Raw genomic sequence first — 26,588 nt, forward strand, 5'->3', positions numbered from 1 at the left:
GCCTTGGTCAGGTAGGTGACCAAGACCCCGATGGTCACTCTGACAGAGCTCTAGAGTTCCTAAGTGGAGATGGGAGAACCTTCCAGAAGAACAATCATCACTCCACCAATCAGGCCTTTATGGTAGAGTAGCCACTCCTCAGTAAAAGGCACATGACAGCCCACTTGGTGGTGGCAGCATCATGTTGTGGGGATGTTTTTCTGCTGCAGGAACTGGGAGACTAATCAGGATCAAGGGAAAGATGAACAGAGCAAAGTACAGAGATATTCTTGATGAAAACGTATTCCAGAGTGCTCGGGACCTCAGACTGGGGCGAAGGTTCAACTTCCAACAGAACAACGACCCTAAGCACACAGCCAAGACGATGCAGGAGTGGCTTTGGGACAAGTCTCTGAATATCCTTAAGTGGCCCAGACAGTGCCCAGACTTGAACCCAATTGAACATCTCTGGAGAGACCTGAAAATAGCTGTGCAGCGATGCTCCATGTCCAACCTGACAGAGCTTGAGAGGATCTGCTGAGAAGAATGGGAGAAAGTCCCTAATTACAGGTGGGCCAAGCTTGTCACGTCATAGACTTGAGGCTTTTTAAAATAAGGCTGTAATGAAACAAAATGTGGAAAAAGTCAAGGAGTCTGAATACTTTCTGAAAATATTGTAGACATAGGACAGACACTTCAAAATTCACCAATGGTGACTTTAAAACAGTTACGAGTTTAATAGCGGTGATAGAAAACTGAGGATGGATCAACAACATTGTAGTTACTCCACAAAACTAACTTAAATGACAGAGTGAAAAGAAGGAAGCCTGTACAGAGTAAACATATTCCACAACATACAGTCTGTTTGCAACAAGGCATTTAAGTAATACTGCAAAAAATGAACTTCATGTCCTGAATAAAAAGTGTTATGTTTGGGGCAAATACAACCCAACGCATCACAGAGTAGGGCTCATCATATTTTCAAGCATGATAGTGGCTGAATAATATTATGGGTATGCTTGTCATCGGCAAGGACTAGGGAGTTTTTTGGGATGAAACAAAATGGAATAGAACTAAGCACATGCAAAATCCAAGAAAAAAAACAGGTTCAGTCTGCTTTCCAACAGACCCTGGGAGTTGCTTACCAAGCAAGACGACGTTGAATATTCCTGAGTGGCCTAGCTACAGTTTTGACTTAAATTGGCTTGAAAATCTATGGCAAGACTTAAATGGCCGAATAGCAATGATCACCCACCAACTTCAGAGTTTGAATAATTTTTTAAAATAATGATTTGCAAATATTGTACAATCCAGGTGTGCTAGGCTTTTAGACTTACCCAGAAAGACTCGCAGCTGTAATCACTGCCAAAGGTGTCTAACATGTATTGACTCAGGGGTTGAATCCATATGTAATATATTAGTGTTTTTTTTTTTTTTACAAAGGCTCAAATTGTTCTTCCACTTTGATAGAGTATTTTGTGTAGATCGTTGACAAAAAAATGACAAACCCATTTTAATCCCACCTTGTAACACAACAAAATGTGTAAAAAGTCAAGGGGTGTGAATACTTTCTGAAGGCACGGAATCTGCCAAGTTAATTCATATAGTAAACAGTGCATGTCTCAGGACTACCTGGCCTGATGACTCCTAGCTGTCCCCACTCCACCTGGCCGTGCTGCTGCTCCAGTTTCAAATTTTCTGCCTGCGCATACGGAACCCTGACCTGTTCACCGGACGTGCTTCCTGTCCCACACCTGCTGTTTTCAACTATCTAGAGACAGCAGGAGCGGTTGAGATACTCTGAATGATCGGCTATGAAAAGCCAACTGACATTTACTCCTGAGGTGATGTCCTGTTGCACCCTCGACAACCACTGTGATTATTATTATTTGACCCTGCTGATCATCTATGAACATTTGAACATCTTGGCCATGTTCTGTTATAATCTCCAACCGGAGCAGCCAGAAGAGGACTGGCCACCCACCTCATAGCCTGGTTCCTCTCTATGTTTCTTCCTGGGTTCTGGCCTTTCTAGGGAGTGTTTCCTAGCCATCGTGCTTCTACACCTGCATTGCTTGCTGTTTGGGGTTTTAGGTTTGAATTCTGTACAGCACTTTGACATCAGCCGATGTAAGAAGGGCTTTATAAATAAATGTGATTGATTTTGACTTTCCAATAGGTGTTGAGAAAGCTCTTCTTCATGCTTTTGATGGGAAACCCTCAGTTGCCATGGAGGGAGTGAAGGCTGGGTATTTCTTCTCCATTCCTCCATCTATAGTAAGAAGTGAACAGGTAAAGAGTTTTATAATTATAACTTTATTTCTCTGTAAGTGTATTAAGGCTTTTGTTAAATTCACTTGAAATGAATTGGGATTTGATTTGTATTCTCACACTAAGTAGTACTAACACTACAGCACTTGTTTGCTCGTTGTTTAAACAGCTTTTTTTTAAATGTTGATGCATTTTATCTGAACCGATGTGAGTCTTGTACAGTCTGAACTATGTCACTTAATGTGCTAATTTGAATTTATGTCTCTTACTTAAAAAAAATAATGTTTTCTCACAAGAAGCAGAAGCTAGTGAAACAGCTGCCGTTGGAGAGCATGTGTCTAGAAACCGATTCACCTGCCTTGGGTCCAGAGAAACAGGTAGGATTGCTAACTTATTTATTTACACTGAAAAACAAAACGCAATATACACTACCGTTCAAAAGTTTGGGGTCACTTAGAAATGTCCTTATTTTGAAAGAAAATCACATTTTTGTCCATTAAATAACATCAAATTAATCAGAAATACAGTGTAGACATTGTTAATTAATGTTGTAAATTACTATTTTAGCTTGAAACGGCAGATTTCTTTTTTAAATGGAATATCTACACAGGCATACAGAGGTCCATTATCAGCAACCATCTCTCCTGTGTTCCAATGGCACGTTGTGTTAGCTAATCCAAGTTCATCAATTTAAAAGTCAAATTGATCATTAGAAAACCCTTTTTCAATTATGTTAGCACAGCTGAAAACTGTTGTCCTGATATAAAAAAAAACAATAAAACTTGCCTTCTTTAGACAAGTTGAGTATCTGGAGCATCAGCATTTGTGGGCTCGATTACAGGCTCCAAATGGCCAGAAACAAAGATCTGAAACTTGTCAGGCTATTCTTGTTCTGAGAAATGAAGGCTATTCCATGCGAGAAATTGCCAAGCAACTGAAGATCTTGTACAACTCTTTGTACTACTCCCTTCACAGAACAAAGCAAACTGTCTCTAACCAGAATAGAAAGAGGAGTGGGAGGCCCCCACTCTGAGCAAGAGGACAAGTACATTAGTGTCTAGTTTGAGAAACAGACGCTTCACAAATCCTCAACTGGCAGCTTCATTAGTAGTAGTAAATAGACTCCGGGATGCGATTTTAATGGACAAAAATGTAGCTTTTCTTTCAAAAACAAGGACATTTCTAAGTGACCCCAAACTTTTGAACGTTAGTGTATATAAAACATAACACAGTATATATACTGAACAAAAATATAAACGCAGCATGTAAAACAAGGACATTTCTAAGTGACCCCATATTTCATGAGCTGAACTAAAAAGATCCAACCCTCCAACCACACTAAAATTATATTTCTCTCAATTGTTGTGCACAAATGTTTTTACATCCCTGTTAGTGAGCATTTCTCCTTTGCCAAGATAATCCATCCACAGGACAGGTGTGGCAGATCAAGAAGCGGATTAAACAGCATGATCATTGCACAGTTGCATCTTGTGCTGGGTACAATAAAAGGCATCTCTAAAATGTGCAGTTTTGTCACAAAAAAACAATGAACACAATGCCACGGATGTCTCAAGTTTTGAGGGAGCGTGCAATTGACATACTGACTGCAGAGCTGTTGCCAGATCATTCAATGTTAATTTCTCTACCATTTGGCAGTAGGTTCAACTGGCCTCACATCCGCAGACCACGTGTATGGCGTTGTGTGGGCAAGAGGTTTGCTGATGTCAAAATTGTGAACAGAGTGCCCCATGGTGGCGGTGGGGTTATGGTATGGGCAGGCATACAGTGCATTCGGAAAGTATTCAGACCCCTTGACTTTTTCCGCATTTTGTTACGTTAGTCTAATTCTAAAATATATATATTTTTTATCCTCTTTAATTTGCACACAATATCCCATAATGACAAAGTGAAATCGGGTAAATGTATATTAAAATGCAGGTGTGCAAAGCTTGTAGCATCATACCCAAGAAGACTTGAGGCTATAAATGCGTAAAGGGTCTGAATACTTGTGTAAATGTGATATTTCAGGGTTTTATATTTTATACATTTGCAAACATTTATAAAACCTGTTTTTACTTTGTCATTATGGGGTATTGTGTGTAGATTGATGAGAAGAAAAACAAACAATTTAATCGATTTTAGATTAAGGCCGTAATGTAACAAAATGTGGAAAAATTCAAGGGGCCTGAATACTTTCCAAATGCACTGTAAGCTACGGACAACAAACACAATTGCATTTTGTCAAAGGCTATTTGAATGCACAGAGATACCGTGACTAGATCCTGAGGCCCAGTGTCGTGCCATTCATCCGCTGCCATCACCTCATGTTTCAGCATGATAATGCAGAGCCCCATGACGCAAGGATCTGTACACAATTCCTGGAAGCTGAAAATGTCCCAGTTCTTCCAAGGCTTGCATGCTCACCAGACATGTCACCCATTGAGCATGTTTGGGATGCTCCGGATCGACGTGTACGACAGCGTGTTCCAGTTCCCGCCAATATCCAGCAACTTCGCACAGCCATTGAAGAGGAGTGAGACAACATTCCACAGGCCACAGTCAACAGCCTGATAAATTCTATGAAAATGAGAGGTCACACCAGACACTGACTGATTTTCTGATCCACGCCCCTACCGTTTTTTAAGGTATCTGTGACCAACGGATGCATATCTGTATTCACAGTCACGTAGATTATGGCCTAATGAATTTATTTCAATTGACTGATTTACTTGTATGAACTATAACTCAGTAAAATATTTGAAATTGTTGCCTGTTGCGTTTATATTTTTGTTCAGTGTAGATTGAAATCCATATGCCATTGACTTTATCCTGGTTTGAAAGTGGTTGTACATCAAGTAATGTTTGAAAGTGATTGATGCATCTAAGAATATATTTTAGAGATGGTATTACTAACACTAGTCATGCTTTTGCATCTTAAACATAGGTGAGAAATGAGCCAAAGAATATCTCTGTCTGTGCTGAGTACATCAGTAAGATCAAAGGGGTTCCCTTGGAAACGGTGATGGAGGTGACGACACAGAATGCCCTGCGCCTGTTCCCTAGGCTCAAGACATTACTCAGAGCCTGAACAACCAAGTCCGGGTTTCAATCCAAGGCATGTTACATAGTAGTGCATGGCTCTTGACCTTTTTAAAGGTAATTTACGCTTAAGGGAAAGGGGGATACTTAGTCAGTTGTACAACTGAATACATTCAACTGAAATGTGTCTTCCGCATTTAACCCAACCCCTCTGAATCAGAGAGGTGCGGGGGGTGCTGCCATAATCGGCAACCACGTCTTCGGGGCCCGGGGAGCTGACATGCACAGTGTTTACCATGAATGTGATCTCCGCGAACGTCAGGGAAATTTCCTTTCAATGGTCAGCTGTCCAGTGCTCTGCTCTATAAGAGGCCTTGGATTGAATCTCACCCTCTTGGGTGAAGTTCCTGAAAGTCACCACTGTGTCACCTTGGTGTTATATCAGCAAGGATGTAGAGGGAAATAAGGCAACCGAAAGGCCTGCAAACTGAACAGCATTTATAAAGACTTTCAAATTAGAGCTGCTTTTGGACTGTGTATGCCTAGGAGTTGAGGTGTAGAGTTTAAAAAACTGTTTTTATGTTCATATCCAACATCTGTTATGTAACAAGCTAAATAAATATGACACATGTATTTCTTTAAATAAATATGATCAGATTTCTTGTGCTACATTCCTTGTGCTACATGTAAATTATGTGTTACAACGACACCAGACAATATATTTAGTTTTGGTAGACCCTGTCTGTTATCTTAATAGGAAAAAAGGTATTGAATGAAACAGGAGCTTTCCCACAGAAGTGCTACACCAGGAACACTACCTTATAGCATAACCTGGAGAAAACCATAGAAACACAGCAATGGCTTTTTCATTAAATTACAGTAGCACTACATTCTTTACGGACAAATGTGACTCGTTTCAGGAAACTAGGCGTATGTCGCACGTCACTACTTCACAGGAGAGTCATTTGAACATACTTTTTTTGGGCAGAAATGCCTTCTGGAACATGTGAACTTTCATGTGCCTTAATAACAAACTTGTATTCCATCCGGAAATTGTTAAATTACAAGCCTAGTTAGTTTAGTGACGGAAAGACCGGAACCTTCCCGCTAGCCATGATTGGCTGAGATAATGGATGGTCTGGACATGCCGGGAGATGAGTTTGGATTGGTCTACCATGTAGCATGCTTCTGTTTATGACGTGAGCTGCTCTGTATGTGTTGATAGTCATTTCTACCACACAGTTTTTGAAATCTATAACGTTAGCCATTGAGAACTACAAGGGTTTTGCTACTTTTCTCAACAACATTGATGCCCTGAATTTAGCAGGCGCTATTGACAGATCAGTTAGAAAAAAGTGATTTGCTACTTTCTGCATACGGTCAGTGTGATCTGGAGTAACTTGACACAACGCTGGCAAAACAAGATGTAGCTGTTAAATGTTAGTTAAATGTTTCCAGTCTGTCATGAAGCGTTCATCCATGTATAAGGGTAAGAGTCTAGCTATATTTTCAGATATTATACGTTTCTAATTTTGAATGGGTGTTAACAAAGAAGAGCGCTCTAGTAGGTGTACCAAAACATTCAAGGGCCATTTTCTCAAGTGGGATTCGAAGTTTATCAACTTTCAAAGCAGAATTACTTTCGTATTGTTCTTCAACTGCAGTGTATGATATACAATTTTCTAGCTCTGAGTCTCAACTTTTATCCAATGTAAAAAAAAATTAAACATTTCAAATTTTGCTACATAAAACCAAATTATGGTGGTCGTTCAGAAATGTTCCTGCTTTTAAACAGCAATTTTACAGAGATTGAATTGTATATTTTACAATCAGGAGTATAGTGACAAGTATTAGAGAGTAACTTGTCACTCACTGTTAACATAAATGTTATTCAAGCAGCTAGCCAGTACATGCTAGATTTTGTTCTGGGTTCATGTTGAGTACAGAAGTAAGATCTCCCTATGACAGAACCCAAAATGCGTTAAGTCATTCCCCCATAGTGGTCCCTTTAGTTCAGTCTCAACCCTCATAGTGATAGTGGTGTCAGTCCATGGGTTCCTGGTACTACATGCAGTAAACTAGCAATTCTCAACCGGTGGGTTGCGACTCTAATTTGGGTCGCAGGAAGTTTTTAATGGGTTGCGGGTGTTATGAAAAAAATACTACAGTCTAATTTTAACCCAGTTAGAAAGTGTTGTTGTAATGAGTGGACAGAGTACCACATTCCAGGCCAAGATTTACAGTTCTGTAATTGACGCCACCCCCTTTCAACAAGACCAATAAACTGCCCTCCCTTTATCTCTTTACGACTCTGAATGGCCCTGAGTACTCAGAAAACATAAACCAGACCCTTCTGCAAGTCAGCAGACCACCTGGTGATCTGCATGTGTATCCCAAGAGGACAGTCAGGAATTGTTACTCTTTGTAATGAAGATAAAATGGCATCAAGAGTACAAAAGGACATTTTAAACATGTTTTCTTCACTCTATTAAAACTGAAGGACTCATGACATGTTGATGTAACCTGAAACAATGTGATATCTTTCTTCTGATTTTCCTATGTCATAAAATAAGTATAATTGGTATTTTAGTGTAACATAAAATATATGTCCAAGTCTGGGTTCTGGCTGGGCCACTCAAGGACATTGAGACTTGTCCCGAAGCCACTCCTGCATTGTCTTGGCTGTGTGCTTAGGGTTGTTGTCCTGTTGGAAGGTGAACCTTCGCCCCAGTCTGAGGTCCTAAGCGCTCTGGTGCAGATCTTCATCAAGTATCTCGCTGTACTTTGCTCCGTTCATCTTTCCCTCTATCCTGACAAGTCTCCCAGTCCCTGCCACTGAAAAACATCCCTACAGCATGATGCTGCCAACACCATGCTTCACCGTAGGGATGGTGCCAGGTGTCCTCCAGATGTGATGCTTGGAATTCAGGTCAAAGAGTTCAATCTTGGTTTCATCAGGCCAGAGAATCTTGTTTCTCATGGTCTGAGAGTCCTTTAGGTGCCTTTTGGCAAACTCCAAGGAGGCTGTCATGTGCCTTTTACTGAGGAGTGGCTTCTATCTGGCCACTCTACCATAAATGCCTGATTGGTGTTGTGCTGCAGAGATGGCTGTCCTTCTCATTCCCCCTCAGGAGACTGAAAAGATTTTGGCATGGGTCCTCAGATCCTCAAAAGGTTCTACAGCTGCACCATCGTGAGCATCCTGACTGGTTGCATCACTGCCTGGTATGGCAACTGCTTGGCCTCCGACCACAAGGCACTACAGAGGGTGGTGTATACGGCCCAGTACATCACTGGGGCCAAGCTTCCTGCCATCAAGGACCTCTATATCAGGTGGTGTCAGAGGAAGACCCTAAAAATTGTCAGACTCCAGCCACCCTAGTCATAGACTGTTCTCTCTGCTACCGCACCGCAAGCGTTACCAGAGCACCAAGTCTAGGTCCAAGAGGCTTCTTAACAGCTTCTACCTCCAAGCCATAAGACTCCTGAACATCTAATCAAAGGGCTTCCCAGACCCCTCTTTTACATTGCTGCTTCTCTCTGTTTATAATATATGCATAGTCACTTTAACTCTACCTACGTGTACATATTACCTCAATTACCTCAACTGGTTGCCCCGCACATTGACTCTGTACTTGTACCCCCTATATATGGCTTCGCTTGATATTTTACTGCTAATGTTGAATTATGTTACTTTTATTTTCAATTTTTTACTTAACATCTTAAAGCATTGTTGGTTAAGGGCTTGTATAAGTAAGCATTTCACCTGTTGTATTCGGCGCATGTGACAATTTGTTTTGATGATTTGATTCTGGAAGGTTATCCCATCCCCAGAGGTACTCTGGAGCTCTGTCAGAGTGACCATCGGGTTCTTGGTCACCTCCCTGACCAAGGCCCTTCTCCTCCGATTGCTCATTTTGACTGGAATACTTTCAGAATGCACTATATGTCCATTGCGCTGCACACAATTTAAACTTAGTCTTGAATGATGCATGACAAGATATACCAGAGATAAGAGACTGTTGATATTGCATCTACACAACTCTTACGGCAGTTCACCAGTTTGAAAGAAATCGCAAACATCTTTTTATGTTCAAGTCCTCAAGAACTGTTTTCTGCTAAAGATAACCGGTTTGCATCTGCCAATTTATTGGCTGTCCAGTATCCAGACAATCTGTCCACAGAACGTCCTATACAGTTACTCTTTCCGTAACGTGTCGAGGCCGGCAATTAAGGAGAATGAGCGCCTCAAAGATGTTACAGAACAACTCCCTTCTGCCCAGTTTCCCTGTTGTTGCTACAGCAATCAAGCTGTTTTTACCACACCTGAAACTGTCACATCTGCGGAGAGATCGTTTTCTAAAGTAAAACTCAAAGAACTACCTAAGAAGCTTTAGGCTGTGTTTTTGAACACCGGAGTAAGCTCCACTCATTGCACTGGCCCCGTGGTAGCATTGGCCACGTTTGTTCACTGACATCCACTCATACTGTACTTTCAATTAGTTTATTTTTTAGTCCCATTCTTGAAGCCCAAGAAACAAACACTTATCTTCCTAGTACATATGGAAATTAAAAAGGTTTCTGAATTACTTTTGAGGGTTACTGTCAAAACGGTTTATTAAATAAAAATAGACATCGTGACAGGCGCATGGGCCCCCAGAGCTTGTGGGCTCCCCTCATTGCGGGGGGGTCCGGTACACCAGTGCTACATACCCCAGTAATGTAATTGAGTGTGTAGTATCATCCTCAATAAGATGGTGTTTCTCAAATCAATCATCAGAACATTTAATTATCCTCCTAAAACAGCTACTGAAAGTTTAGAAAGAATCAAACAGGCTAAAAAGTGCCTGCTTAAACTAAAAGGAAACACCACTGTCCTTATGGCATTGCTGCCTCTAAGTTTACAACACAAATCTCCAAATGAACTCTGCCAGTCTCTTAACGTTGGTCTGATTCATGCCTGCGTCTGTTAAAAAACCTGCCACCTGTTCATCAGGTGTGGTTTTCTACAAGGAACTTTACATATGTACATATACTGTAGAAGTATTGTATTTTCCTGAAAAATAAGTTTATGTAGAATTTCTGTGAGAAATAAATGAGCAGAATAGGCAGACAATTCTTTACATAACCCCCAATTTATTCAATATACATTTATATAAATATTTTACAGTATTAACAGTATATAAAGTAGAAAGTAGGATCAAAACAAAAGGGAAACATTTTTATTAAAGGAGAATGATAGCATGATAACACATTAATTCAAAAATAAAGCCTTTGACAAATCCTGCATATTAGGTTGGGGAAATTAAAGAGTTATGGATTAAATATATCAACAGCATTTGACACAAAGCCACCACAGTTAAATCCTCAGTGAGATAAATTAAAGTCAATGGACAAATAATCACAGCAATGTTTTAACTGCGTTATATATCTTTTTTTCCCCAGTTTTCACTGAATGTGATACTGCTGAACTACAAAAGAAACCCACTTTAAAAATCTGAGAATTGCTGGTATGTGAGACAATGGCTTTCAACAAATTGCATTATTTGGTGTCCAAGTGTTTAAAAAGTTGAGTTGTGTGCTCAGGATGTGCTCAATATAATGTACACTATACTGCACAGAAACAGAATTTGACACTGAATCCAGGTCACACAAGAGGACAGACATCATCAGAAGAAATGGGAATATGGGTCAGGAAGACATGTTTAAATTACAAGAACTCCGATATTATTCCATGTAGAGAGAGGGAGTAAAACTCAAAGAGAGGCATATGAGAAAATGAAAAAAAAGTGAGCACATGTATGGAATCATAAGCTTTGGAAAATTGAAAATAAAGCTTGACAGTACAAACATATTGCCTAAAAACAAACATATAAACACATTTAAACTTTTGGCGTCGATTCACATTGGTTCATAGGTTAAAGCTGCAGCTATTGGCTCCCACACAAGGGGTAGTGGCAGTCCACAGCAGACCCTTATTATAACTGGATCATTATGCTTAGAAGGGTCGTTCCACAAAATGAGTCCCTTTTGCATTCCTTTAATATTTAAAGTAGAAATTGTGCACCAATATTAAAAAAAATAAATAAGTGCCATTTAATTTAATGTAGACCACAACTTTCAATACAGCTGATTATTCATATTAATAAAGACTTTCTAAAGTGCAAAGATTCAGCATTTTGGCATGTCCCTTTGTGCACCCTCTGTGACTTCTAGGAAGATTTGAACCCATTTAACCTTGAACCGGGAAAATGTGTTTTTTATTAAGTTGAACATGTGCTCTTTATGACAGAATTATGTGAACGTTTTTACCAAGTTACCCTACCCAAAATTGACACATTTTGTTGAACGACCCACAAGGCGTTTAAAGTGCACATTCGTTTGCAACTTTAGACTCAGGCTGAGCTTTCCCTTCCCTTTCTTCACAAATAGCTTCCTATTCCCTATATAGTGCACTACTTTGGACCAGAGACCTATGGGCCCTGGTCAAAAGTAGTGCACTACATAGCTCTGGTCAAAAGTAGTGTGTTAAACATAGGGACTATGGTGTCATTTGGGAGGCACATCAGTTTCTATTCAAACACCTTCCCTACACTCTCCATTGAGCATGCATAGAAGCCATTACTCTGCACATATTGTTCTGTACTATTAAAAAATGCTATATTTTTCAATCTACAAAGAAAGATCGCCTCAGCATTAAGGTAAACTTGGCATTTGGCACAATCATAAGAATGTACGATTCTTGTAAACATAGACCCCAATTTATAATTCAAATGAGCCACATACAGACCCTTATATTGAGACATAAAAAAATATATATATCCAAATATAAGGCTTTGGCCACATATAGTACGGTGGGTCGACTGCATGATTTAAGCACCAGCCACAGATTAAAAAACGAACCACAGAAACTGATCACAGTAATGTCACATTTCCTGGTTTTCCAGAAATCCTGGATGGAGGATTCCAGATTTCCTGCTTATTCCCTTATTTCGGGAAAACCTGTGAATTTTGGGAAAGTTACAACCCTAGTTGGGAGTAACCAGAGTGGGCAGACCAGCCTGGTCCCATATCAGTTTGTGCTGTCTTGCCAAGTCCTAATGACCATACGAGTTGGCAAGACAGCACAAACAGATCTGGGACCAAGCTATGGGAAGACGTCTCGCTGACAGGTTCTTACTGGTCCGCTGTGGTGAGTATAGGGTCAGAGTGGTTTGGCTGCAGATTGGTCGTGATCGAACTCGGTCTTCTCATTAGCAGCAGCATGAGGCTGGATCACAATGGGTTCTTGTTCCCCTGCAGGGAGAACAGAGATGTACTGTTAATTCACTGAGCTCTTCAAGCAGGCAGAAATGACCTATTAGAAAAATATACTTTTATTAGTCCATGTGAAATAAAAATGTGTATTCTGCTTTTATGAACCAACCCTTCCTATTAGTAATGATAATAAACATTTTCAAAACATGTTTTGTAAATGTAGCCGATGCGAAATGGCTAGCTAGTGAGCGGTGGTGCGCGCTGGTAGCGTTTCAATCGGTGACGTCACTCGCTCTGAGACCTTGAAGTAGTTGTTCCCTTTGCTCTGCAAGGGCCGCGGCTTTTGTGGAGCGATGGGTAACGATGCTTCGAGGGTGACTGTTGACGTGTCCAGAGCGTCCCTGGTTCGCGCCCAGGTCGGGGCGAGGGGACGGACGTAAAGTCTATACTGTTACATAAACATAGGCTGCATTCTTTTTCCACTAATTGGTCTTTTGACCAATCAGATCAGCTTTTTTTGACAATAATTGGGCTGCCTGTGTAAACAGCCATTGATTAACAGAACAACATTAAAGCATGGCCTTAATCATGTCAACATTACAAAGAACGCATGGTTGGCAATGGGGGAAAGTATTGGAATTGGAATTAGTTCAGCTAGTGGTGTGAAGGAACACGACAAGCTTTTTAGATAGAGCATGAAAGACTAAAGAAAGGTACCAACAACAAAAGTAATCACAGTGATAAGCACACTGGCATAGTTAGAGTTAGTGAGCACATTCGGAGCTCAATTTCCAATTGCCAAAAGCATATGGGTTAATAAGCTGCTGGCCCACAATAGCACTAATCAATGGGCGTAAGCAGTAAGCACGATATACAGTATACAAAGACTGTTAAAGCCGACGCAGTTTGGAGTTTCAACTGAGTTGCCAGAGGTTGCCCTAGGGCCTGGCTGAGCCATTATTATTAAAGTCTCGCCACCGGCTGTGAAATTTAAAAAACATTTTCAGACTCCTACTTCAGTGTGCGCTGGACCATCTTAAAAGTGATGTCCTGGTTGCTCTAAACAAAGAGGCTGATTCTAAAACTAGCTTCTAAAGATGTATTGTTTGACCCACACAGACATCATACTTATGGAGTGGCTGCAGATCGGACTTTTCTGAACCCCTCTTCCCAATTTGTATTTATTTATTTTACTTAACTAGGCAAGTCAGTTAGAACAAATTCTTATGTACAATGGCTTAGTGGGTTAACTGCCTTGAACAAGAGCAGAATTACAGATTTTTACCTTGGCAGCTCTGGGATTCGATCCACCAACCTTTTGGTTACTGGCCCAACGCTCTAACCACTAGGCTACCTCCTGCCCCAAAATGGCTAAAGGCCCCAAAGGTTTTGCAGGATTCTCTACTTTACGCACTACTTGTAGACAACAGGCTACTTACTGGTGGCTACAGTTGCAAAAAATACATGTCTGCAAAATCACATTGATAGTATTCTACATAACAGAACCAAATATAATAAGTGTCATGACGTTGGCCTCTATGAGTACAGCGAGCACCAACCCCCGCTCTCTGCTTCTACAACCAGACTACTGTGGTCAGAGGTTGTAAATTGCTCAGAAGACCCTGCCTCAAGGCCACACATTATTAGAGAGAGGGTAAACTTTCAGAGGACAAAGGAAATCCTTCCACCTCACAGAACTTGAGGTACGAACAAATTTCATGTTCCAGAGAAAGTGTAAAAGATCGGTGAAGAATCCAGCTACGAACTGGTGCGTTTGTCACAACTTGGGAAGCTCAAGAGAGACGGTGTGGCCACATTACCATAACACTGTTTATATAATAGCCTCAGATATGAGGTTTACATCTAATTGTTGTAGAAGATGAATGAGTGAGTATGATACTGTTTGGATAATGGTGTAATATGATTGTGGACTGCTAAATGAAGAAAAATACAATTCCGAATTGGATTTTAACTAAATCAGAGGACCGCCCCTGAGCCCAGTTAGAGTCAGACATCCTGGGACAGCCCTTTTCTGCCATTCTGAATAAAACCCAACTTTGAGAAATTATCAGCAGACCATGTTTTTCTCCATTAGGAGGGAGACAAAGGTTGTAGACCAAGCTTACCTCAATTACGAGATGGCTAAAGGTTGTAGAATCTTTTAACCATACCACGTGGTTAAACTCTTAAGACTATCGTTACCGACAGAATAAGAACAAGTCTTTGATACTAATTACTAGTCTGCAGATAGGAATTCGGTATCATTGAACACGAAGAACGACAACTGCCAAAACATCCATTCTATAACAAATGTCACTTTGAACTATCCCCTGAGAGAGAATTCTACAAAAGAAAAACTTTTCACCAGCGATCAAGACGACACACTGAGCGTAAATATATATATTGATTGCAATTGTTCCCGAATTATTGAGCGTTCATGTGTAAGGGATTAGCATTTTAATTTTTATAATTAACTCTGTAGGGACTTCTTAGTCGACCCCCCATTGCCCCTTTGTCTAACAAGCCGCCATGCCGGTTCAGCCCACTAGGGCACATTCTATCATTTCATGTAAGCATATTTACTGTTTGTTTATGCATTTCTGTGAATTACTTAGTTAGTAATAAATAAATTATTTAAGACAATTGATGTATGGATGACTCATAGTGAAGACTGGATTCGTGCAGATAACCAACAATTTACAACGTTTGGAATGAGACTAACGTGAGGTAAAATAAATAAATCATTAATCAGAAGACTATTGATCAGATATGAAAATATCTGAAAGGTTATATTGGGAAATTATAACTTTGTAATCTGAATACTTTCCTTGGTGCCCCAACTTCCTAGTTAATTACAGTTACATGATTATTCAGTTTAATTGAGTAACTAATTACAGAAAACCTTTGATAAAAACGAAGTCTTCAGTTTAATGATAGTAAAGACACGACATAAGCATAGTGTAACGTTACTGTAAGACAAAAAACACCACCTAATTTCTTATGAGATTTTAGGATGGTTGTGCGATTGGTCGCATTTTTCTCATGTGGCCAAAACTCAACAGCATGCCCCAGTAGCAAAATATGAGCGTTAATCACAGGTAGGTTATGCTACAGTTTGCTCATTCACTCTACATCATTCAAAACAACACTGTATAACTCAAGATCTAAATGCATGTCCCCTAAAACTGACTAAGATCAAATGGTTGGTATGTAGATTCTGCATGGACGTTTCACCGGTAGAACTTTATAATTATAATTCACGATTGACAGTGAGAAATGTGAAGGGAGGGTAACCAAAACAAATATTTGTGTAAAGTAGAGGTAATGAAACACTTATGCGCAGAACATGAATCGGATCTTCAGTTCTGGGAAAATGGATCCAAGGGGCGGGGCGGTTACCTATATGAATCCGCAGCCTCTGCCTAATACTTAAAAGGACTATCTAGTTCCCCCCAGACCTCGCCTCCCCCCAGGCCTCGCCTCCCCCCAGGCCTCGCCCACACTCACCCCTGTCCTGCTCAGCTCTGATCTGAGCCTCCAGGTCGTCTGGGTCTACGTATCCGTGCTCCTCCTCCAGTGGCTTGCACCTGCCACAGCAGAAAAAGCAGCAGCAACAGCAGCAGCAGAGGGTGAAGATCCCACAGCACACCATCAGGGTCTGGGAAATAAAGAAGGGATTTGTTTCACACAGGGCATAATTGACATAAGTTGTCATGCATACACTTGTAAGTGTTAGAAAACTATAATGACCTTAATGATTAACATGCAGTACAATTTAGCAACGCCAAGGTCGTGAGTTAATTTCTAACGGGATCACATACGCTTAGTAAAAATGTACAGTATGCACTCACTGTACAATAAGTCACTTTTGGGTAGAAGCGTCTGCAAAGTGTATACATATGAAAATGTGTAAGCCCTAAAAGACTTCTCACCTTAAACCAGCACTTGTGAATGAGGAAGTAATATTTAACGCTCTCGTCTCCAAACTGCTCGGCCACATAGAGGCCCATGGAGCCGTACTCATCGTAGACCTTCCTCTTGGTCTCGTCGTTGAGGATGGAGTTGGCATTGTTGATCTCTTTAAACTTCTCAGCTGCCTCTGGATTGTCTGGGTTCTTGTCAGGATGATTCCTCAGTGCTAGTTTCCTGGGAGGAGGAGGACTTTTATTTATATTGTCACAGGGAAACTTAAAGTTGTGCTCTGCTTTTATTCACATGAGTAAGTCATGGGAAAGTTTGAGTTAGGAAATATAATAGAAGAATCATTTGACCTCATTTGCAAAAACCACAGAGCAGGTAATCAGGTTAATAGTATGCAAATATGTCTTTTGTTTTATATCTACTAGAAATCTTCCAAAAAGAGTAAGGACAGCCTATGCTATAGTTTCACTTAATGGTGCTTTCATTAAGAAAACAGACGTGTTTTTAACTGTTCTGTAGTCTTTCTCAAAGCATTTGTCTGTGGTTGAGTAACCAGGGGTGAAAGTAAGGCGGTATGGTCCGGCAAAATAAATAGTGGGTGTATGCCGTACCAGTAAAACATCACAATAATTAAATAGAAATGTCAAGGAAACTGTAGGCTATTACACCACTATTTATTATTACCGTATGTCAGAGGCATGACAAATGAGCTAATGACAACAGGTGGTATAGCCTACACTCTATAATGTGACAAGAACACTGACATTTTGCCAAGGCAGAGATGATGGGCGAGACAGAGGGGCGGGCGCGTGCGGCCTAATGACAATCGCCTCTTTCCATTCACCACTGTTTGGAGGCTGGAAATGTGTTGCGAGTGGATGAGTTGCGAGTAGCCTAGTAAAGGAGCCCTTTGAAGTGATCGTTTGACAATCAGATAAAAAGCATCATGACTGGTTGTGTTTATGACACAATAAAAGGTAATACATTTTAAAAGTTAAATGACAAATCTTTACGACTAGGCCCACAGAGATCCTATTGAATTAACAGGGACTCTATATGTAGTTCCATGATTAGGCCCATAAAATGTTTTGCTGCACATATAGGAGGTCCCGTACCAGGAAAAAATGTGATCTACTTTCACCCGTTTATACCTGTATGCCTTCTTTATTTCTCCTGCGGATGCTCCTTTCTCCAGTTCAAGTATATTGTATAGACTGTCACCTGTGGTGGACATCTTACGTTGAGGCCTTTGGTTTGGTTCTGCCATGTTTTAGATCTGCAACAATGATAAATACAACAGCTATGACTGGTATGCCATGAGGATATAGTGAAAGATCATAGGCTTTGCTTGTGTTTTAGCTCATGACACAAGGATGCAAAAAATGTGCCACATTATGTTTCTGTCTGTCACCAGCCTGCATTCGACCCCATCAATTACGCATTAACCCCACCGTGTGTGTTAGAGATGTTGACGATAAAAGCATGGCCTGACTCTTCTCTCTTAACTTCCTTCATACTGGACACAGAGACATAAAAATGGTCTCCACTAGTTAATCTGACTCTGGGGAAGTAGATAAAGGGCCTCGTTGCCAAAATCCCGAAGTATTACTTTAAATAAACACCATCACAAAGATCATTATTTATTACTTTGTTAAGGGCAGGTCTTTGGGATTTCATTTATGAATTTAAGAAAATGCATTTCAAAGGAACAGAATGGCATATTTTGAGTAAGTAATTCAGCCCCCCAAAATATATATTTTGAAATAGACCTCAAGGGTTCATTTTTAAGAGTTGTTTGGCAAGGATAGGCTATGTCATGGAAAGAACAGGTGTTCTTGATGTTTTGTAATCTCAGTGTACGTGTGAAATTAGTTTCAATATAGTTTTGGTGTAGTCAGGGGAACGCCACGAGGGATTTTGGGCCCCATGAAAACATATCACATTGGGCCCCACCACCAAAGGCCACACCAACCCTGCGCAATTGCTGTAACCACACACCTCCAGAACCCAATCGACCCATTCAAAGCTTTAAATAACTCTACCTTTGCAGGCTTGCAACTCTCTTGTAGTCCAATATTTATTGTACGATATTTACTGACAGTGAGCTGTGAAAATATAACACTGTGCAGACATGCATGCAACATTCTGCATAAAGTGGAATTCACTATTTGATGCAAGACTGATACCCTCTATAAGAAATGTGCTAAAGGCCATTTTTTACAGTCTAAATTGGAAAATTCTCTTAAAATCAATGAATAACTTAAAATAAATATGACTTAAATATACATTAACCTCTTCAATTAAAATAAATTAACATCATAATCTATAGAATGACATAACAAACAAAATAATAAAATCAGCAGCAGATTTTTGAACTAAGTATTACATACCAACTAGAAAATAAGCAGCTGTAAAAGTGGAAATGGAAAACAAAATGGAAGTGAAAATGCCTGATGGTGGCGCTAGAGGAAAGGTCAAGAGGTCACCAAATCAATTGTTTTCTTCCACTTGGGGTCTTGATTGTGCATAACTAATTTTATGGCAATCTAGCCATTACTTTGAGATCCATCTTGTTCTCAGTCTGTTCTCAGTCTTGTTCTCAGCCTGTGGGCATCATGTGTGTAGTGATCCAATATCCATAGCCATGCCATTTAACAGTTAACCACTGGCCTTTGCTCAGCGTTAACCCAGCGCCCCAAAAAAAGCCTTCTTGCTAGCAAAGTCACTGATTAAGTCTTCGAAGTCCAGCTTTATAGCTAACTGACTTTCAATGGACATCATGGCAAGACTGCAAAGCCTGTCCTGGGACCTCAAATAGTGCATCAGTTTTAGCTTACTGAAAGCTCTATCCGCAACAGTCACAGGCGGTGTGCAAAATATACGTAAAGCAATGCACACTTCTCCAAAAATGCTTTACAGCTGCATCTTACAAATTCTATTCAGGTGACCAAGAGGGGACAAGTTAGGGGGGAAAGTGGCAGCATATACAGTGTCCAGGTGTCTTACTTCATTTTGAAACTGTGGTGTAAGATCTCTGGAATACTCCATGATCAATGGTTGGTACACAGAATGGACTTTATCCTCACTAATCTGCCCAATTTTCAGAACAGCAGAAAATTATTCTACAATTTTTGCAGTGGTGTGGAACCTTGTGTCCAAGTCACTTATGATGTTGTCCATAGCAGTAAAAAAAATACTGTGTTCCCAAAACATCGTTGCTGCAGTGTCCTGAGCTGTCTCATCTTGAGAGATCTCATCATGCAATATCTTCCTTTTCCTCTGGCGGCTGTGTTCCTTGCTAAATTGAGGTGCGACAACCATTTGCGTAGCAATCAGTGTTGCCTCAGACAGGAGAGAATCCCCCCGTTCTAAACAATGGCGAACCAGTTACAGGAGAGAATCCCCCCGTTCTAAACAATGGCGAACCAGTTACCACACCTGCGCCGAACGTTGTGCAACAGGTCATTCATATGTTTACCTACGTAGTTAGAAGGGTCAGAGCCAGTGACACAATAAATCATTGATTGGGTTAAGGCGAACCGTCACTCCAAAACTAGCGGACCAATGGAAACTCATTGTCTACACCTCCCCCTAAACCCCGAACTTCACGGAAAAAATAATGCCAAAAATCGCAAATCTAAAACACTGGCAGTGAAAGCAAAGATACGAGTAGCGTAATCAAGAAGTAGTTCATGCGGGCAAAAGCGTAGGCAAAATGTATTCAATAGGATTGATTGCTGGGAAAGTTTAACCGAAAACGATTTTTGCATTCGTTTTCAAATATATATATATATATTTTTAAACATGACATTTAAAATTATTTGCTTACAAATTTGGGGGGTTTAGCTTTTGAGGTCTTACTTTTGTTTACAATTCTATACATTTTGCTTTCAGTTGTTTGGTTTTTAATTTCAACATCCATTATTTCACCCATCCACAAAAACGTTTACATTCTCAACGTTGTTTTTCATGTTAACGATGTATTTTATTTTGAATTCAATACATATGGCGTGAAATGGACCCCATGGGGGGGTGACATGACTTCTTAAACTGCTTATAACATAAATTGCTTGTGATATTAAGATTCTAACAAAGATAGTGTGTTAGACATATTTAGGAAAAGTCAAGGACAGGGAGGACATAACTTTAAAAATGGCAGAGTACTTTAAGTCAATATGATGCTCTCAGCTCTCCTAGTGTTAAATGGTTACATTTGTGGCTGCCCAGCCAACTATCTCCTGGTTGAGCCTTTAAGAGATTGCCAAGCCTATTGTGATTATTACTGTTACATCAGGGTATTATGTTATATTCTCATTAATTATAGGCCTATGGCGTATTATGTGTAGGTCTATGTGAGTCGCATGTTTTGTAAGAGTAGTGGATTTACGTAGGCCTACAAGACTATTGGTCTGTAATGCGAAATCACATTTTAGATGGTTTGTTGGGTGCGATCGATTACAGTAGAGTATAGCGTGGCCTATGCTTTTATGATAATTTGAGTGTCCACATTTCGGCACACCTATATTTTTGCTGGCCCTGACATTAACGAATTTCTGCCTACACCACTGCTTTTGACATTATAATGCTTGTAGAGCAGTCTGATGGGAGTTTGAATAGGATCTTCCTGGGCGTTAGCGAACAAACACTTGATACTCATCGTCGACATCTCTAACGCACCCAGCCAGTACTGACCTACAGCATAACCATTCACACATGCTCGTTGAATTAACCTCGGTAGTTTATTAATTTGAGAAAATAAAACAATTGATCTGCCATTAAAGACTGATCCTGAAACAGACTGTCAGAAAGTTAAGCTTTCAGTTGGTTAGATAAACTATGCATGAGGAAGTCAAGTGCATAACCCACAAATAATCACACACCGCCACATTCTACCCACTTTGTTTCTACGGGGGTCGATAGTCTCCTGGTGTCCGTGGCACAATTATTATTATTATTATATTAAAAATAACAAGTGTAGACTCACAGAATCAAAATCTCCCAAAACAAAACTTGCCGGTGACTTCAGGAAGTAGAACATTTCATTATAGCCTGCCAATTCCGGTTTGTAGTCGCCGGGTTCGCTTGTGGCGGGTTTGCGCATAAAAATCACACACGCGCTTAAATTGTACTGGAATGTAATTGCGGCCATATGCATATAATCTTTGTCCTGTGTTTCTATCCGCGACACATGGAAAATGGAACACATATAGTAGAACACGTAACAGCATTACATTATTACAAACAATGTTAATTGTTCTTGTTGAAAAAAATACAGTTTATTCTTGATGCCTTATGAAAACACAGATGCGCCAAACTATTTGTATTACACCAATAACAGCCTATTTCTGTTTCAGCCTACTAAGTAAAGAAATAAGAATAATTTGATAGAACACTAAATATAATGTGATACAAATATCGACATAATAAGAATCACATAACATTCAGGTTATGTGCATTATCAACCAAGTTGATCAACCAAATGTAACGTTTGGTGTGAAACAACTATGTTCAGTTTGGTAGTAGATGGAGAGATGTCACTGGAGGTCCCATCATTGTGGGTTCATGCCATTGATGACAATCTTTCCCTGGTTTCTATTGGCTTCTATGTGTCTGTGTGCATCAGCTATCTTCTCCAGGGTAAACATGCTGTCGAACACTGGCCTCAGCAGGCAGGGGGAGGTGATAGGGTCAGAGAAGTGAGGTAGTGCCCTTTCTGAGAAGGCTCTCACCAGATCTGCACAGGAAAAAAACACATGGGCACACACTTTACATTCAGGAAGTATTAACAAATACAGTGCTGTAGGGGAAAGGCATAATTATTTCATTGCATGATGTGCGAGTTAGAGGTTCGAGAGCAGCAGGTTGCTTAGCAGTTAAGAACATTGGACCAGTAACTGAAAGGTTGCTAGTTCGAATCCCCGAGCTGACTAAGTGAAAAATATATCGGCGTGCCCTTGAGCAAGCCACATTACCCTAATTGCATTAGGGTCGCTGTCAATAATGGCTAATCAGGGGGAGTAGGATATGCAAAAAACTGTACTGTACTCATTACTTAGAGAGACTTGGTCATGTCTTCAAACAATCATCTTTATTTAATATTGATTAATTATTGCAATAATAAAACCGTCAACCCTGTTAGCCTGAGAGCCTACCCTTTACAGACAATGCACAGTTTATATAGCTGATACCCAGAATGCTTGGTTCCACCACTCCCATATAGATTGGGGGGGCATCATAAGCCACTTTGGGTTCATCCTCTGGTCATCTGCCTCTGGTGCTGTCTCCCAGATGCCAGGATAATTAGGAATACAGAGGCCTTTGTTCTGTTCCTCCAGGCTCGCTCTATCTTGGTGACTCCCACCATATCTTATCGATGGAATGCCAGCTGTAGGTTTTTAATCACCAAGCCATCACTTAATCAGTTGCCAGCCCAAGCTCCATAAAGACTCCTCTCAGTTAACTCAGAAAGGAGAGAGTCCTAAGAACCTTACTCTATTAAATAAAACAACAATTTGGTGCATAAATATCACACAACCTTGTAATCCTGCTACCACGTCCTCTCCCAGTTGGACCCACTAATGGAGTCTAGAATGACATCTGCTAAAAAATATATATATATTTTAAGTCTACTTTGATTAAATGTTTTCTCTGCATATATTTATATTTATATATATTTTTTCTGTATGTGTAAGATTTGAACAATTTGAACAAACTGAGTTGTTTGCATATAATAGACATATTATCAAAAACTCATTCAATGTTGCCAGCACAAACCCTTGATTCATAATTAAACTGCATGGAATGGCAAATGCTCTGCATCAGACCGCAAGGCGCTACAGAGGGAAAGTGAGTACAGCCCAGTACATCACTGGGGCCAAACTCATCCAGGACCTCTATACCAGGCGGTGTCAGAGTAAGGCACTAAAAATGCTCAAAGACTCCAGCCACCCATAGACTGTCCTCTCTGCTGCTGCACGGCAAGCAGTACTGCTGAACAGTTAATCAAATGGCTATCCGGACTATTTACATTGACCCCTTTATTATTGTTGTTTATTGAATTTATGCATTGACTGTCTTGCGCTGGCTCTATGCGCACTCACTAAACTCTGCCCACACACTCACACATACTACACTGACACTCCAACACACACACACATGACATACGCTCACACACAAAAAACACGCACACACATGCATATTGGCGTCACACACACAGACACGCTTTTCCACATAGGCGGTTACTACTCTATTATCTATCCTGAATGCCTAGTCACTTTTACCCCAACATATACTGAACAAAAATATAAATGCATCACGCAACAATTTCATTGATTTTACTGAGTTACAGTTCATATGAGGAAATCAGTCAATTGGCCCTAATCTATGGATTCCACGACTGGGAATGCAGATATGCATCTGTTGGTTACAGAATAAAATGGGCCTCACAATGGGCCTCAGGATCTCATCACTGTATTTTTGTGCATTCCAATTGCCATGGATAAAATGCAACTGTGTTCATTGTCTGTAATTTATGCCTGCCCATACCATAACCCCACTGCCACCATGGGGCACTCTGTTCACAACGTTGACATCAGCAAACCACTCGCCCACACGATGCCATACACATGGTCTGCGGTTGTGAGGCCGGTTGGACATTCTGCCAAATTCTCTAAAACGACATTGGAGGTGGCTTATGGTAAAGAAATGAACATTTACTTCCCTGGCAAAGCTCTGGTGGAAATTCTTGCAGTCTGCATGCCAATTGGACACTCCCTCAAATCTTCAGACATCTGTGGCATTGTGTTGTGTGACAAAACTGCACATTTTAGTGGCCTTTTATTGTCCCCAGCACAAGGTGCACCTGTGTAATGATCCTGCTGTTTAATCAGCTTCTTGATTTGCCACACCTGTCAGGTGGATGGATTCTCTTGGCAAAGGAAACATGCTTACTAACAGGGATGTAAACACATTTGTGCACTACATTTGGGAGAAATAAGTTTTTTGTGTATATGGAACATTTCGGGGATCTTTTATTTCAGCTTATGAAACATGAGACCAACACTTTACAACACCAACACTTTCCCTACGGTGAAGCATGTTGGTGTCAACATCATGCTGTGGGGATGTTTTTCAGCGGCAGGGACTAGGAGACTAGTCAGGATTGAGGCAAAGATGAATGGAGCAAAGTACATTAAGTTTCTTGATGAAAAGCTGATCCAGAGTGCTGAGGACCTCAGACAATGACCCTAAGCACACAGCCAAGACAATGCAGGAGTGGCTTTGGGACAAGCCTCTGAATGTCCTTGAGTGGCCCAGCCAAAGCCTGGAATTGAACCCAATCAAACATCTCTGGAGAAACCCATCCAACCTGAAAGAGCTTGAGAGGATCTGCAGAGAAGAATGGGAGAAACTCCCCAAATACAGGTGTGCCAAGCTTGTAGCATCATACCCAAGAAGACATGAGGCTGTAATCACTGCCAAAGCTGCTTCAACAAAGTACTGAGTAAAGGGACTGAATACGCATGTAAATGTAATATTTCCTATTTTTTTATACTAAATTTGCAAACATTTCAAAACCTGGTTTTGCTTTGCCATTATGGGGTAGTGTGTGCGTGTGTGTGTAGATTGATGAGGGGAAAAGGCTGTAACATAGCAAAATGTGGAAAAAGTCAAGGGGTACATACAGTTGAAGTCGGAAGTTTACATACACCTTAGCCAAATACATTTAAACGCAGTTTTTCACAATTCCAAACATTTAATCCTAGTAAACAAATTCTGTCTTAGGTCAGTTAGGATCACCACTTATTTTAAGAATGTGAAATGTCAGAATAATAGTAGAGAATTATTTATTTCAGCTTTTATTTCTTTCATCCCATTCCCAGTGGGTCAGAAGTTTACATACACGCAATTAGTATTTGGTAGCATTGCCTTTAAATTGTTTCAGGTAGCCTTCCACAAGCTTCCCACAATTGTTGGGTGAATTTTGGCCCATTTCTCCTGACAGTGCTGGTGTAACTGAGTCAGGAGTGTAGGCCTCCTTGCTCGCACACGCTTTTTCAGTTCTGCCCACACATTTTGTGTAGGATTGAGGTCAGGGCTTTGTGATAGCCATTCCAATACCTTGACTTTGTTGTCCTTAAGCCATAACTTTGGAAGTATGCTTGGGGTCATTGTCCATTTGGAAGACCCATTTGCCACCAAGCTTTAACTTCCTGACTGATTGTAGGCAAGTTGAGAACAAGTGTTTCCAGTTTCAGAGATTACTGATGTCTTGAGATGTTGCTTCAATATATGAACATAATTTTCCATCCTCATGAAGCCATCTATTTTGTGAAGTGCACCAGTCCCTCCTGTTATGGTTTTCTTCTGGTGAAAGAGAGGAGGACCAAAATGCAGCGTGGTTATCTTTATACATCTTTAATGAAAGATGAAAAATACGAACAATTTACAAAAACGTAACATGAAACCCGACAACAGTTCTAACTGGTGCAAAACACAGAGAAAGGAACACCCACCCACCAAATACTCAAAGAACATGGCTGCCTAAATATGGTTCCCAATCAGAGACAACGATAAACACCTGCCTCTGATTGAGAACCACTTTAGGCAACCATAGACTTACATAGAATACTATACTAAACACAACCCCATAAACTACAAAACCCCTAGACAAAACAAACCACATAAATCACCCATGTCACACCCTGCCCTAACCAAAATAATAAAGAGAACACAGAATACTAAGACCAGGGCGTGACACCTCCTGCAGCAAAGCACCCCCACATGATGCTGCCACCCCCGTGCTTCATGGTTGGGATGGTGTTCTTCAGCTTGCAAGCGTCCCCCTTTTTCCTCCAAACATAACGACAGTCATTATGGCCAAACAGTTATATTTTTGTTTCATCAGACCGGAGGACATTTCTCCAAAAAGTACAACGTTTGTCCCCATGTGCAGTTGCAAACCGTAGTCTGGCTTTTTTATGGCGGTTTTGGAGCAGTGTATTCTTCCTTGCTGAGCGGCCTTTCAGGCTATGTCGATATAGGACTCGTTTTCCTATGGATATAAATACTTTTGTACCGGTTTCCTCTTCGTTATCTGTGCCCCACTTTGCAGACAACAC

General features: G+C 40.5%; 2 protein-coding genes across 11 annotated transcripts in view; one reads left to right on the top strand and one right to left on the bottom strand.

Annotated features, from left to right (window-relative positions):
- Positions 1–5,960, top strand: part of tatdn3l (TatD DNase domain containing 3, like) — a 13,055-nt gene extending 7,095 nt beyond the window's left edge. For 2 of the 9 annotated variants that reach the window (XR_016488907.1, XM_021573741.3), the window contains 3 exons: positions 2,159–2,271; positions 2,547–2,627; positions 5,195–5,960. Coding sequence is in view for 6 of the 9 variants with exons in the window: in XM_021573741.3 (XP_021429416.3) it covers positions 2,159–2,271; positions 2,547–2,627; positions 5,195–5,338 (338 nt within the window). In the remaining 3 variants the exon portion in view is untranslated. Of the gene's footprint in view, positions 1–2,158; positions 2,272–2,546; positions 2,628–3,665 lie in introns of all 9 variants that reach the window. The other 7 variants (XR_016488906.1, XM_021573742.3, XR_016488908.1 and 4 more) reach the window with 5 other exon arrangements.
- Positions 5,961–10,405: 4,445 nt separating this feature from the next.
- LOC110497574 (dnaJ homolog subfamily C member 5B) lies at positions 10,406–21,568 on the bottom strand. Of its 2 annotated transcripts, none has more exons than XM_021573743.3 (5): positions 21,452–21,568; positions 17,619–17,743; positions 16,479–16,692; positions 16,054–16,204; positions 10,406–12,585 (listed from the first exon to the last, which is right to left on the bottom strand). In XM_021573743.3, the coding sequence occupies exons 2-5, from the start codon at positions 17,732–17,734 to the stop codon at positions 12,494–12,496; spliced, it is 573 nt and encodes a 190-aa protein (XP_021429418.1). In that variant the 5' UTR covers positions 17,735–17,743; positions 21,452–21,568; the 3' UTR covers positions 10,406–12,493. The 2 variants fall into 2 exon arrangements, with proteins under 2 accessions (XP_021429418.1, XP_021429419.1); XM_021573744.3 differs by having other exon boundaries at positions 21,365–21,564.
- Between the last annotated feature and the right edge of the window lie 5,020 nt (positions 21,569–26,588).

Source organism: Oncorhynchus mykiss, chromosome 19 (assembly GCF_057628025.1).
Source record: "Oncorhynchus mykiss isolate SJ-2025 chromosome 19, ASM5762802v1, whole genome shotgun sequence".
Taxonomy (NCBI): Eukaryota; Metazoa; Chordata; class Actinopteri; order Salmoniformes; family Salmonidae; genus Oncorhynchus; species Oncorhynchus mykiss.